This window comes from Lissotriton helveticus, chromosome 9 (assembly GCF_964261635.1).
Source record: "Lissotriton helveticus chromosome 9, aLisHel1.1, whole genome shotgun sequence".
NCBI lineage: Eukaryota > Metazoa > Chordata > Amphibia > Caudata > Salamandridae > Lissotriton > Lissotriton helveticus.
In genome coordinates this window covers 951,109,017-951,121,430 of record NC_136070.1, presented here as the reverse complement: position 1 = coordinate 951,121,430, position 12,414 = coordinate 951,109,017, and the positions used below count along the sequence as shown (strand labels likewise).

General features: G+C 41.9%; 1 protein-coding gene across 3 annotated transcripts in view; it reads left to right on the top strand.

Moving 5' to 3' along the window:
• RNF123 (ring finger protein 123) overlaps positions 1-12,414 on the top strand; it is a 1,600,675-nt gene that overhangs the window by 312,934 nt on the left and 1,275,327 nt on the right. For all 3 annotated transcript variants that reach the window (XM_078661207.1, XM_078661208.1, XM_078661206.1), the window contains exon 9: positions 4,806-4,873. In XM_078661207.1, the coding sequence (XP_078517333.1) occupies positions 4,806-4,873 (68 nt within the window). The remainder of the gene's footprint in view (positions 1-4,805; positions 4,874-12,414) is intronic.

Genomic DNA, 12,414 nt, shown 5'->3' with positions numbered 1-12,414 from the left:
ACAATTCTCCTAAGGTTAAAACGATGTTTTTATACATATTTTGACTTTAAGAATCTCCATAAGAAGGATTAAAACATTAATCCCTAACATTAAATTGATGGGGAAGAGCCAACAAGAAATAGAAAAAAAACACAATTTATCAGAGTCTGTACATCACTATATATAGGAGTAAAATCTGTACCAGAAGGACAGGAATCTTTCAGATATGATGCGAAACTGCCAGTCATTCCAGAGGCCCATTGACTGAAACTGGAATAAAGTATATCACTAGAGGTGATCCAAAAACTCCCAGTACAAATGCCCGTACCAGGCTAGTTTACTAGAGGTTTGAAGTCCTGTTGATGACACCTTACAGAGTTGTGTAATTCATTTGTAATTCATTTCTGAACATCGGCTCAATTGCTCACTGGATGGAGGAAACCGATATGTCCATGGTTCCCAATGACGCTAAGCCCTATGATATATGGGCTTCACACAACCCAAAGGCATCTCTTGATGTTTTCTTATGTTAAGATCCTGGCGAACAGTTACCCTATTGGATTCACCCCGAATTCAGAAAGCATTTGGAAAAAACTAAGTTCCCGGGGTGAAGTATACTAGTCGTTCTTCTCCCCTTGGATGCTGAAAAGGTTTTCAGTAGGGCAGATTTGGATTTATGGGGAGTATTACTGACTAGAATTGACATGGGAGTTAATATGCTGAAATACTTAGACTATCTGCTCACATCTATGATAAGGATGCTTGTGAACAGGAATAGGTCAGATGACTTCAAATTGGAGGGAAATGGTCTAGGCAGGGATGCCTACTCTTACCACTGTTTGCAGTAGCAGTCTAAAAATTGGTTATCTTTATAAAGGACAGGACGGTGATTAGATGATTTTACTTGGGACGTAACACACATAAAATGAATCTCTTTGGAAATGGCATTTTTCTTACTCTTAACTGATCTGGAAATTGGCATTCTGCTAGTGATGGAGGCAATGACTAGAGTTCATGTAGTCTCAGTTATAAAAAAAAAAAAGCATGAAAAGTCTGAAATGCAAACCTGATTTTGAATGGTAGGGTACAAGCCATCACTCCTCTATGGATCACCCATTTTTAGTACAAAAATAATAATTGATATATCCTCGATCTACATTCAAGTCATCAGATATTTTTTTCAATCTTCGGTTGGGTGACTCCACAAAGCACACTACGACTGGAATTGAACCTATCATCACTATGAGTGTATTGCACTGCTGCCACATTAAATTATATTTGCAAATATAGCAAGGAGAATGCCGATACCCTTAAATGGCTAATCCTAGAATAGTTAAAAATCACTAGGAATTGGATTCTATTCAGGGGGGATGCCAAAATGGGATTCGCCTGGCAGGCCGGAATGGTTGCAAGACCAATTAAGTATTCCACTTGGGAGGGCTGGAATAGAGCTTTGAGGTATCTTATGATGATGAAAGAGTTGGTGCCATGGGAAATATTGTGTATCTCCAGCTGCTGTCCTGGGGGGAGGCAAATAGAAATGAGACCAAAAGATTTTGGGAGTTCGAATAAAAAACTACAGAACGAAACCCCAATGAAGAAGGAAGTAAGCGACTGGTATCACACATAGGTGTTTTTTTAGGAGAAAAAAATCAACGCACCCTATGAGATCTGGGATGGAGCGATGCAGATGTCAGAACCACAGAAGCTGTGGCAACTCTCCTTTAAGTTGCTTTATAAAGTAGTTAAACCAACGAACTTAAAAAGGAATATTTTTTTTACGGTCAACAGACTTTATTGGACACCTTATAAATTAGCAAAGTTTGTAACAGCTGTTGCCCCAAGATGTCATAGTTGTGGTGCGCTGAGTGCTGATGACAGACATGTTTTTTGAATGCCCTTTGTTAGAGGATTACTGATCCACAGTGGAAAAGGCTATAAACGGCTATACACGAAATTCTATGTGCCAACATTAAAATAAGCTTACCATTAATAATGTTGGGAGTAGAAGATAAGCCGAGTTTGTCCCTTACTAGGGATAAGCAGGCCCTGCTCTTTTATCTGGTTCTCCTTGCTACGTGAGAAATGTGTAAAAAATGGATAGAAGTTGCCTCACCCCTCGGGATAGACTGGTTCCAGGCGGCAAAACGCACTTGTAAAAAGGATACTGGTTTAGAGTTTAATATTCATTCTAAGATCTGGGAGGCTTTTCAGAATTGGAATGGCATAATATGAATTTAAAAACTGAACTCCATCAGTCCTATGATTACACCTGCGTGGAACGTGCAACCAGGGTACTGGATGGGCTCTTGCGCAGGACTATTGAGATATCGCAAAAGCCTGGGGAGGTAAGGAACGACTGACCGGCTGCAATTTGCATATAATGGTGGTATGAAGACTAAAAAAAAGAGATGGGGTTTTACAAAGTGACATTATTTTGGATGACGTAATCTGAACATGAAATAAAGAATCAAACTGTAAATAAAAAAAAGAATAGTGACAAATATAGTTAGGAAAGGTGGATTGTTCTTCCGCCTCTAATCAAAACAATTGAAGAACAAAAACTCCCCCAACTAACTAATCTCTTTGACTTGCCAATAAGTACACGCAAGAAAGTAATAAAGCATCTCTTGGAAACGGACTTAATGAATGCCTACTAATATCCTTGTATTACCAACATATGGACCGGTCTTTTACACTCCTGTTTTACTTTAAGTCAAATGTACATCTGGTCAAATTTAGAAGGCTTTGAAAAAACTGACATTCTTAAGATTCAGATGATTGTATATACACCAATCTTCCAGTCTGAGAGATCATGGAGTATCCGCAGCATAGGCATCACTGGATGAGGGATTTGTGGCCTTAAGGAAGCATCTGTTGGCCACATTATATGCCTGTGTTTAAACTTACTACACTTTCAAAACAAATTCCTTCTGGAACCTTCTTGAGAATCTAACATGAGGGCAGTTGATGAGGGCCCCCAAACTGTTTTTTAATACACAATACTATTTTTTTATTGGTAAACTAGTGAAATTTCTTCACCAAGCATTAACCCATGTGTTTTTTTATCTTAATCACTGCTCTGCATTTGATGTACTTTTAAGGAGGGTGATTAGATTATGTATTTAGAAGTATTGTAATCACTGATCAATACAGTAAACATGTTCAACAATTACATACACAAACTAGTTTATTAGCACCCTTAAGATGGTCTAAAAATCTTAAATATACAGGATCTTTCATATTAACAGTACTGGGATATGGACAGTTTAGGGACCTCGTTAGCCATACATGAAAAAATGGGAGGAGGCTCTTGGCAGTGGTGGTGCTAGACCAATGGTAATGACTCTGGGTAGATCTGTCAATATCAAGATGGGAATAACATAAAGAATTGTTCTATGAAAGTATCATTATTAGGTACATTAACCTAAGGAATCTGAAAACTGTATTGTAATGCTGTTGGGGCTGATATAGAGAGTATGTACAGAAGAGCGATGCCGTTCACATGTGGTGGTCTTGCCCTAGACTAAGGTACTGTTAGGAGGAAGTCTTAGACCATATTAAAAAGATACGGAATTGCCTAATCACCGGGAATCCTCCACTGCTGTTCGTAGACTTGAGACATCAATTGTGGAAGGTATGACCTTGTTCTGACAGGGTATCGTCTTCCATATGTTGGCTGCCAAGTTGGAGATCGTATGTGACTGCAAGAGGAGCAAGCCTACTTCAGTGGGGGCCTAGAAGCAGCATGGCTTGGACATCCTGGCAATAAAACTACTTAGATATATCCTGATGCACTTATCTGAGATCGTGGTCAAAATCTGACATCCATTTTTAATTTCATTAAGGGAGAGTATACAGGAATTGTTTGCCAAAGGACACTGTGAGTGATGAGGCCTTGAGACTTTGATATTCCACCACTCCCTCACTGGCCTGACAATACTCTTGTTGCCCCCACCACCCCACCTTCCCTTGATCTGGATTGTACTAAAAATTGCCTAATAATGGATGAGTTCTGTCATATTGGTTCCTTTCTTTTGGTGGGTTGGAAGGGACAGGTTGAAGTGGGGTTGGTGGCTTTGACAAATATATATATGAGCAAACTGAAACTATGCAAGTAGGCTGTTGCAAATTTAGGTGTTGTATACGGTTTTCCCAAGTACTTTATCTACTTCCAAAGAAACACAATAAATGCTTTGGATAAAATGATTTACGTACCTTAACATAGTATATGCTAACAGGTGTTTTCATGTACCTCCCTAAGTGTCATGGGTATGCTCAGATGTGTTTCCCATGTTCACTGTGTCACTGGAACCAAGCTGTACCCGACTGATGAGCCTATAACTAGGATGAAACTGGTCCTGGATGGCTTGTTGTCTGGTTCACAGAAGATGTGGCTTGGCAGTTTGGGCTGGACTGTTCCCATGAGGAGTAGGGTTAAGATTGATTTGCATATGGCGGTGTCCAAATTGTGGTGGCATGATGAGCTAAATAACGGTGGGTTGGGATGCTACCTCGAGCGATTGCCAGTGGTTAGACAAATTGAATGCATTCCTCCCATCACCCATGTGTGTTTGAAGCTGGTGAAGTACCACGTTTTAACTATATTGTTTAACAAAAACAGTAAATCTTTACTGACCAAAGAAATATACAGATCTCTAGTTCCAAGTACTTCTACTCCTTTAATTGGTGGTAATCTACTGAACAATTTATCATGAAGAATGTTAACAATAAGGTTATACATCGGCCTTACAAATATTTGACGACTTTAAATAAATAAATTCAAAACAGACTGTATTTCTTCTAATCTTCATTATCTTTTCTAGTCTTGGGCTGCAGGAGACATAGTCAGCTGTCTCATTGACCTGGATGAAGGGAACATTTCATTTTGTCTGTAAGTCTATTCGTACCTTATCTTTCTTTAGGTTTCAGGCTTGTTACAGTACCATTTTCGGATAGCCTAGTATTATATTTTCCATTAGATGCTTAATTGCAGGCATAAATATGGTAAAACATTATCCTAGTGAAAGGTGGATGTATGATTTTCAGCTACAAAAACTACCTCTTTACTCTTCTTGATAAAACTGTGGAGTCCCATTAGCCTCTGCATTGTGTAAGTTACTAACTATTATAAGCGTGAATGCTTATTTCTGACTTGACAACATGTGACTCTTATGGGGGTTTACAGAGCAGCTCAATAGGGGAAGTTATTAGAGATGTGGCTCTTGACGTTTTTATGTAAGCTTACGTTAGTATTTATGGTTTTAAATCTATTACTGTGCAAATGTGGTGCTGATCATATTTCTGTTGTGACTTGTATGATTTCATTTTTAAAATCGAATAAAGTATTGATAATGATGATGACTGTTGTCCTATAATTTAGCCTAAATGATTGCCTAAAACATTTTAGTTGAAGGAGTATTCCTGAAGTTTAAATTAGTGTATTTGGTCCCAAAGCTAGATGGACGATGTCTACATTTAAGAAAGTGTTCTGTAATCCACGCATTTTATTAGTCATTGATGATTATTGAAAGGGAGACTACTCCAGAAGAGGACGCAGACATCCTTTACATGGGTCAGCTCTAATGATTGCATCTTCTTTAACCTAATAAATTGAGCATAATTATGGTATGTATGTCGGAAGCTTCCACTGTATATACTATACCAAAGTCAGGTATAGTGTGCACAGAGTCCAGTGGATCCCTAGAGGCTTTACAGAGGCTACAGTAGATAATACTAATGCTCTCTCGTTGTAGTGTGGGCGAACAGATAGGGTTATCTGAGGGCAGTGCTAAGGAAATGATTTCACACACTCAATGACTAAATCTGAGACAAATGGTTTGTAAAAACATTACGTTTAGTATATTTATTTTATGAAACCAAGGATACTTTGTAGCAGTAAGATACATTTTGGAATATCACTGTTTTTCAATCAGTGCAAAGTTATCCTATAGGAGGAAACACAATCCGCAATATTCAGGTAAGTAAACGATTTACTGTGTTGATTTACTGCATTGAGCTTTTGGATGAAGAATCAGTACCAGGCAAGGTTCAGGTAAGTGACCTCACCACCAGCGGCACCGGGGTAGCTGCGTGCAGAGATCAAACTCGAGATCTGGTGCCAATGTGATCCAATTGAGAAAGGGGGCAATCAAAGTGCTACTACTTACAGCTAACAAGAACAGTTTGGTAACCCAGTCTCCGGGGGTTAAGGTAAGCACAGGGGGGGCCACAAGGCAGCACCAAACTTGCACCCGCAGAGGTGTGGCCGGCTGCAGAGTGCCAACACAGCGTTGGGCAGCCGATGCAAACAAATAAAGAATCTTGAAATCGGAAAAAGGCTGTAGGCTCAGGCCAGGTTGCTGGACCAAAGAAACCTACAGTTGCTCAGGTAATTTTAGATGTGCTGTAGTGTCTGGACACCGTCGGTAGCCCAGGGGCTTCGGGAGCAGTGGTGTCCTTTAACGTCGGAAGTCAGCTTACCAGTGTGGTTGCAGTTGGGGGGGGGGAGGGGGTCATCGTGCAGACGCTGCAGGCGTCGATGTGGAGTCTGGCAGGGGTCAGCCCACCAGGGACTGTACCGGTGGGCCTCTTGGATACGGGCCGTGGGCGTTTGGGGCAGAGCACTTGGTCTTTAAAGTTGGTTTTTCTTCTGGACAGGTCCGCTGTTCACAGGAGATTAGAAGTCTTTTTAGAAGTCAGGCAGTCTTCCCAGCATTCTGGAGGTCGCTGGGCTGCTCGACAAGTTGCTCTTCTATAGCAGAGTCTTTGAGAGCTGCAGACAGGCCGATAGGGCTCTGGCCAAGTCAGTTGGTATCTTCAGTCTTTCGGTTCTGCATGGCTTTTCTTTGTCCTCTTCTTTGTAGGTCATCTGTAATTTGAGGACTAAGGTTCAGGGATGCCCCTTAATACTCAATTTAGTGGCGTTACAGGGGTTAGAAGGTAGTAGCTAATGAGCTACTTACCTTTAGGGTATCAACAGCCTTGGTATGTCCACTCCTTCTATGGAGGAGGCATATCACTAACCCTATTGGCTAGACTCCTACAAAACAGTATGGAGGATTTTCAAAGGAGGGGGTGACTTCAGCTCAGAGCACCTTAGGGGTGGTCCTGGTTGAAAGGCAACACACCTCTCTTGCTTACTAATTTCCCTCCGATCTTGCCGCCAAAAGTGGCGCTTAGCGATGAAGGGGGAATTCGCAAAAATCTCAGTAAGATAGTATGAGTCTCTGCAGACCACCCCCAATATGGAGCCATATCTGTCATGGGTGGATACCACCTGGAACAGAGTCCTTTTAACAAGACTTAGATTTGGCATTGTAAAGTGGCATCAGAGCTCTCCTCTAGGTTAGTTTGACCCCAGTATTGCTTTAATTTGTCCCTGTGACGAGTCCTTGCCTCGGAGCTTGTTCCATTTCACTTTCTTTAGCAAGTTTTACTTGGTATACTCCAAGAGGTTTTTAATTCCTTTAATCCGATCTTACGACATTAGAAGACCTGCTGAGGCCCTTTTGTATTTGCAAGGGTTTAACTCCTTTACATTTTGTACTTGCATTTGTTCTTTTTTAAAGGGAGCTAGCGCCAAGCGAAAACAAATGTTTTGATAGCCTAACACTTAGTACCGCACAAAGGGCTAGTCACACTCTACCTATGCTTAAAGGCATGGTGAGACATGCCGACGACATCTCTAAAGATCCAGTGCGGGCTTGCATTCTCACCCCCAGGATTGATAAAAAAATATAAATCTGCTCCCCTCAGATCCAGTCTTTATTAAAGGACAGTTACCACTAGACTCTTTTGTGGTCTCTAAAGCCCATAAGCGGGCCAATTCACCGACTACAGGTGACCCTCCCTCTCCAGACAAGGCGTCAAAACTATTAGACACCTCTGGTAAACGAGTAGTCGCCCAAGCAGCAAATCATTGGGGCATTGCCAACACCAAGGCCCTGCTAGCCAGATATGTTCAAACTGGGACATGGAGCAGGTGCTACAACACCTCCCAATTGAGCACAAAGCAGAAGCCCAGGATTTAGTCCAGGAAGGTAAGCTCATATCCAATTCCTCAATAAGATGCGCTGTAGATGCTGCAGCCACCGCAGCTAGAGAGATCAACACTAGTTTGTTACTAAGAAGACATGCATGGCTGAGGATTTCTGGTTTCAAACCAGAAGTACAACAGTCTATTTTAAATACTCTTTTTGACAAGGAACATCTCTTCGGGCCCGAAGTAGATAAGTCATTAGAAAAAAGGAAAAAAAGACAAAGAGGTAGCCAAGTCTATGGGAGCTCTGCAGTCTCCCTCTAGTTGGGGCTTCTTTCGTCGCTCCTTCTACCATGGAGGGTCGGAAACCAAGTCCTCAGACAATACTGCCACATCTTAAAAGGCAGCAGTCAATCTTCCTCTACAAGGGGTTTCGTTAGAGGAGGATCTAGAGGTAACAACAACAAAGGTTGAGTCAAGGGTTCCGCACTGCGTAATTCCCCCTCACCCAACTTGCAGTGACTTGCCTACACTTCCCCCAATCATTTAACACCTGTCAGGGGACGTCTTCTACAATTCCTCACCATTTGGCAATCTATCACCACAGGCAAATGGGTGTTCGGAATTATCCAACATGGTCATTGCCTGGACCTTACCAACAATCCTCCAAACATACCACCACGTTCTCACAAAATGTCACCAGAGCATTTACATCTACTTCAGCAAGAAGTCCAGTCTCTTCTTTCCAACGGAGCCATAGAGCCTGTACCATTACAACATCAGGAGACAGGCATGTACCCCCCTGTACTTTCTCATCCCCAAAAAGGACGGCTCTTTAAGACCTATTCTAGATCTCTGAGAACTAAACCTCTACATACTGTCAGAGCATTTCCACATGGTAACACTTCAAGAAGTGCTCCAGCTTCTACAGCAGGGAGATTTTATGTCTACTCTAGACTTAAAAGGCGCATATTTCCACATTCCTATTCATCCCACTCATCCTGCTCCCAAGGCATTTACCAAATGTCTGGCATTAGTCGCAGCACATTTAAGAAGACAACAGATCCATGTCTTCCCATACCTGGACGACAGGCTCATCTAAGCCAGCACTTAACCAAATGTGTCTCCCGCACACTCAAACCTTTATTCACTTACTTCACCAACTAGGGTTTACAGTGAATGTGTTGAAGTCTCATCTACAGCCTTCCAACACACAAACTTATCTGGGAGCCATGATAGACGCTCACAATGCCAATGCAGCCAGGATTCACAGTATTCAATCCTTTCTCACTCAATTTTAGCCCCACCAATCATAGCCAGGCAAGAGCCTTCATGATCCTGCTAGGCAGGATGGCGTCTTGCAATATAATTGTTCCCGCGCAAGACTTCACATGCGTCCTCTTCGAGAATGCTTAGCAAGTCAGTGGAACCAGTTGCAGGGTCAGTTAACTGATCTAGTGTTGGTGGATGACCGCACCCATCGCTCTCTGCAGTGGTGGAACCCACAAAATGTATCCAAAGGGCGTCCCTTTCTTGACCCTGCTCCACAGACAGTGCTAACATTAGACGCATCGCTTGCTGGTTTGGGCGCTCACCTACAGAGTCAAACAATCCAAGGATTATGGACTCTAAAGTACAGGAGCCTACACATCAATCACCTAGAGCTGCTAGCAGTGTTTCTCGCGCTCAAAGCCTTTCAAACTCACCTTATAGACAAAACTATTTTGGTTCACACAGACACCATGACATCTATGTACTACATACAAAACGGGGGGGGGGGGGACAGGACACACTCGCCAACTGTCACATTTAGCTCAAGCCATTTGGAAATGGGCCATACATCACAAAATGGATCTCCTATCAGAACACATTCCCGAAGTAAACAATCAAATTGCAGACCTTCTCAGTAGACCGAGACAGCAAATCCACGAGTGGGAACTTCATCCCCATGTTCTTCTTTCTGATTTTCAGGACAGGGGATTTCCTCACATTGAACCGCCACAGCTCGAAACGCAAAATGCCCAAGCTTTGCCTCCAGGTTCCCACGCACACTCTCCAAATGCAATGCCCTATGGATGAACTGGTCTGGGATATTTGTCTATGCTTTTCCGTCTCTCACATTCATTCCACTGGTAGTTCAGAAGCTCAGGCAAACATCCCTCACACTGATTCTCATAGCTCCCACATAGGGCACGTCAACCCTATTTCACCACTCTCTTAGAGCTGTCAATAGTTCCACACTGAAAGCTGCACCTCAACTCCAGTCTACTCACTCAGAGCCATGGAGAAATCAGGCATCTGTATCCCAAGGAACTCAACTTGGCGATTTAACTCCTGAAGTCATAGAGTTTGGTTATTTGCAATTACACTATAAACAACTAGGAGCCTAAGGGGGAAGAAAAAAGGGGTGTCAACAGGTGGCCCCCCACTCTATATCTACTCTGCAAAAAAGGACCGCCCCTAGTTCATGTGGAGTCAAATATCTCCCATAACATTTTTGAGGATAAAAACGTGTGTGTGATAATATCGCGGCAACCTCGCAGCAACCTCCCGTGAGGCTCTGCCAACTCCCCTCCCTCTTTTTCTTTACTTTGTTCTCCTAGGAGGAGATGGTTTTAGAAAGGTAGAGTGAGGGTCAGGTTGCCGCGATATTATATCACACACTTTTTTATCTCTAAATTAGTGACTTATCTAAGCACATTGAGACAGGTAGGTTAACATATACCAACTGTTGAGCAGATATTCCTCAAAAATGTTATGGGAGATTTTTGACTCCACATGAACATGGGGCAGGTCATTTTTTGCAGAGTATTTGCAATTACAAACAGACTGTATGAATATCCTAAAGGAGGCTAGGAGACCTACTAGGGCATGTTATGCTGATAAGTTTAAATGTTTTGTTATATATTGTAACAATAGCAATCCCCTTAATGCTTCAGTACAACACATTATCAGTTATCTCTTACATTTACAGAAATTTGGATTAGTTTATACATCCATTCAATTGCATATAGCAGCAGTAGCTGGCTGCATACTTACAAAACAGACAACACTAATCTCTATTCAGAGTTCCAGTGATTAAAGCCTTTATGGAAGGACTAAAAAGAGTAATACCACCAAGAGCTCCACATGCACCAGTATGAAACTTGAACATAGTCTTTTACAAGGCTAATGGGGCCACCTTGTGAACCAATGCACAAGTGTCAACTACAATTTCTCTCATGGAATGTTGCTTTTCTTATTGCAATCACTCCCTTAAGGAGCGTTAGTGAACTCAAGGCACTAACTATGCAAAAGCCTTTCTTTCAACTTCACAAAGACAAGGTGGTTCTTCGAACCAATCCCAAATATCTTCCAAAAGTGGTTTCTGCTTTTCACATTAATCAATCCATTGAGTTACCTGTGTTTTTTCCTCAACCTGATTCCGTAGCAGACCAAACTCTACACATACTTGACGTTAGAAGAGCTGTACGATATTATGTAGAACGAACAAAAGATTTTCATAAGACAAAGCAGCTCTTTGTTGCTTTTTCTCCACCGCACAAAGGCAATCCATTTCTAAATATGGTATTGCAAGATGGATTGTTAAATGTACCCAAACAGGTTATACAAAAGCAAAAATAGCATTGCTAATACCCCCTAGAGCGCATTCCACCCGCAAAATAGGGGCTACTATGGCCTTCTTAGGGAATATTCCCTTAGTCGACATCTGTAAGGCAGCAACATTGTCTACACCGCACACATTCACCAAACACTATTGTGTAGATGTGTTAGTGAGGCAGCAAGCTAATGTAGGCCAGGCAGTACTTAAAACACTATTTAAAACAACTGCAACAGCTACAGGTTAGCCACCGCTTTGGAACAATACTGCTGTATAGTCTAAGCAAAGCATGTGATCTACAGCTCACATGCCTCGAACAGAAAATTCTACACAGTACGCATCTGTTCTTGGCGTGTAGAGCTGTAGATTCACATGCGCCCACCCGCCTCCCCGGGTACCTATTCCTGTCTTTCTTATCTTAGATACATATGACTTGGACATCTCTATTCTACATTTACTAACTCCAGTCTCACCCTCTACGGTAAAACAATCTAACAATGGAGTCCATGCCGATTCGTATTATCACCGAAAGGAGAAGTCACCTACCTTGTGACTGGAAAGACTTCTTTGAAGAGAAACAACTTGCAAACATCTGGACCCAACACTTGATTGCTGGAGTATGCAAAGCATATGAATCTACAACTCTACATGCCAAGAACAGTTACTTACTGGGTAAGTAACATTTTCCTTTCCAGACCCACCATGCCAGCAAAATATTCCTAATGGTCTTTGATATTCCTGTGGCTTTTAAGCATTGGAACTCTTCTCTTTTACACATAGTTTATGACTTCATATTTGTTATTGAAAATGTACTATAGTAGTTGAAGAATGCTTGATTGCGTAGTCCCTTTTC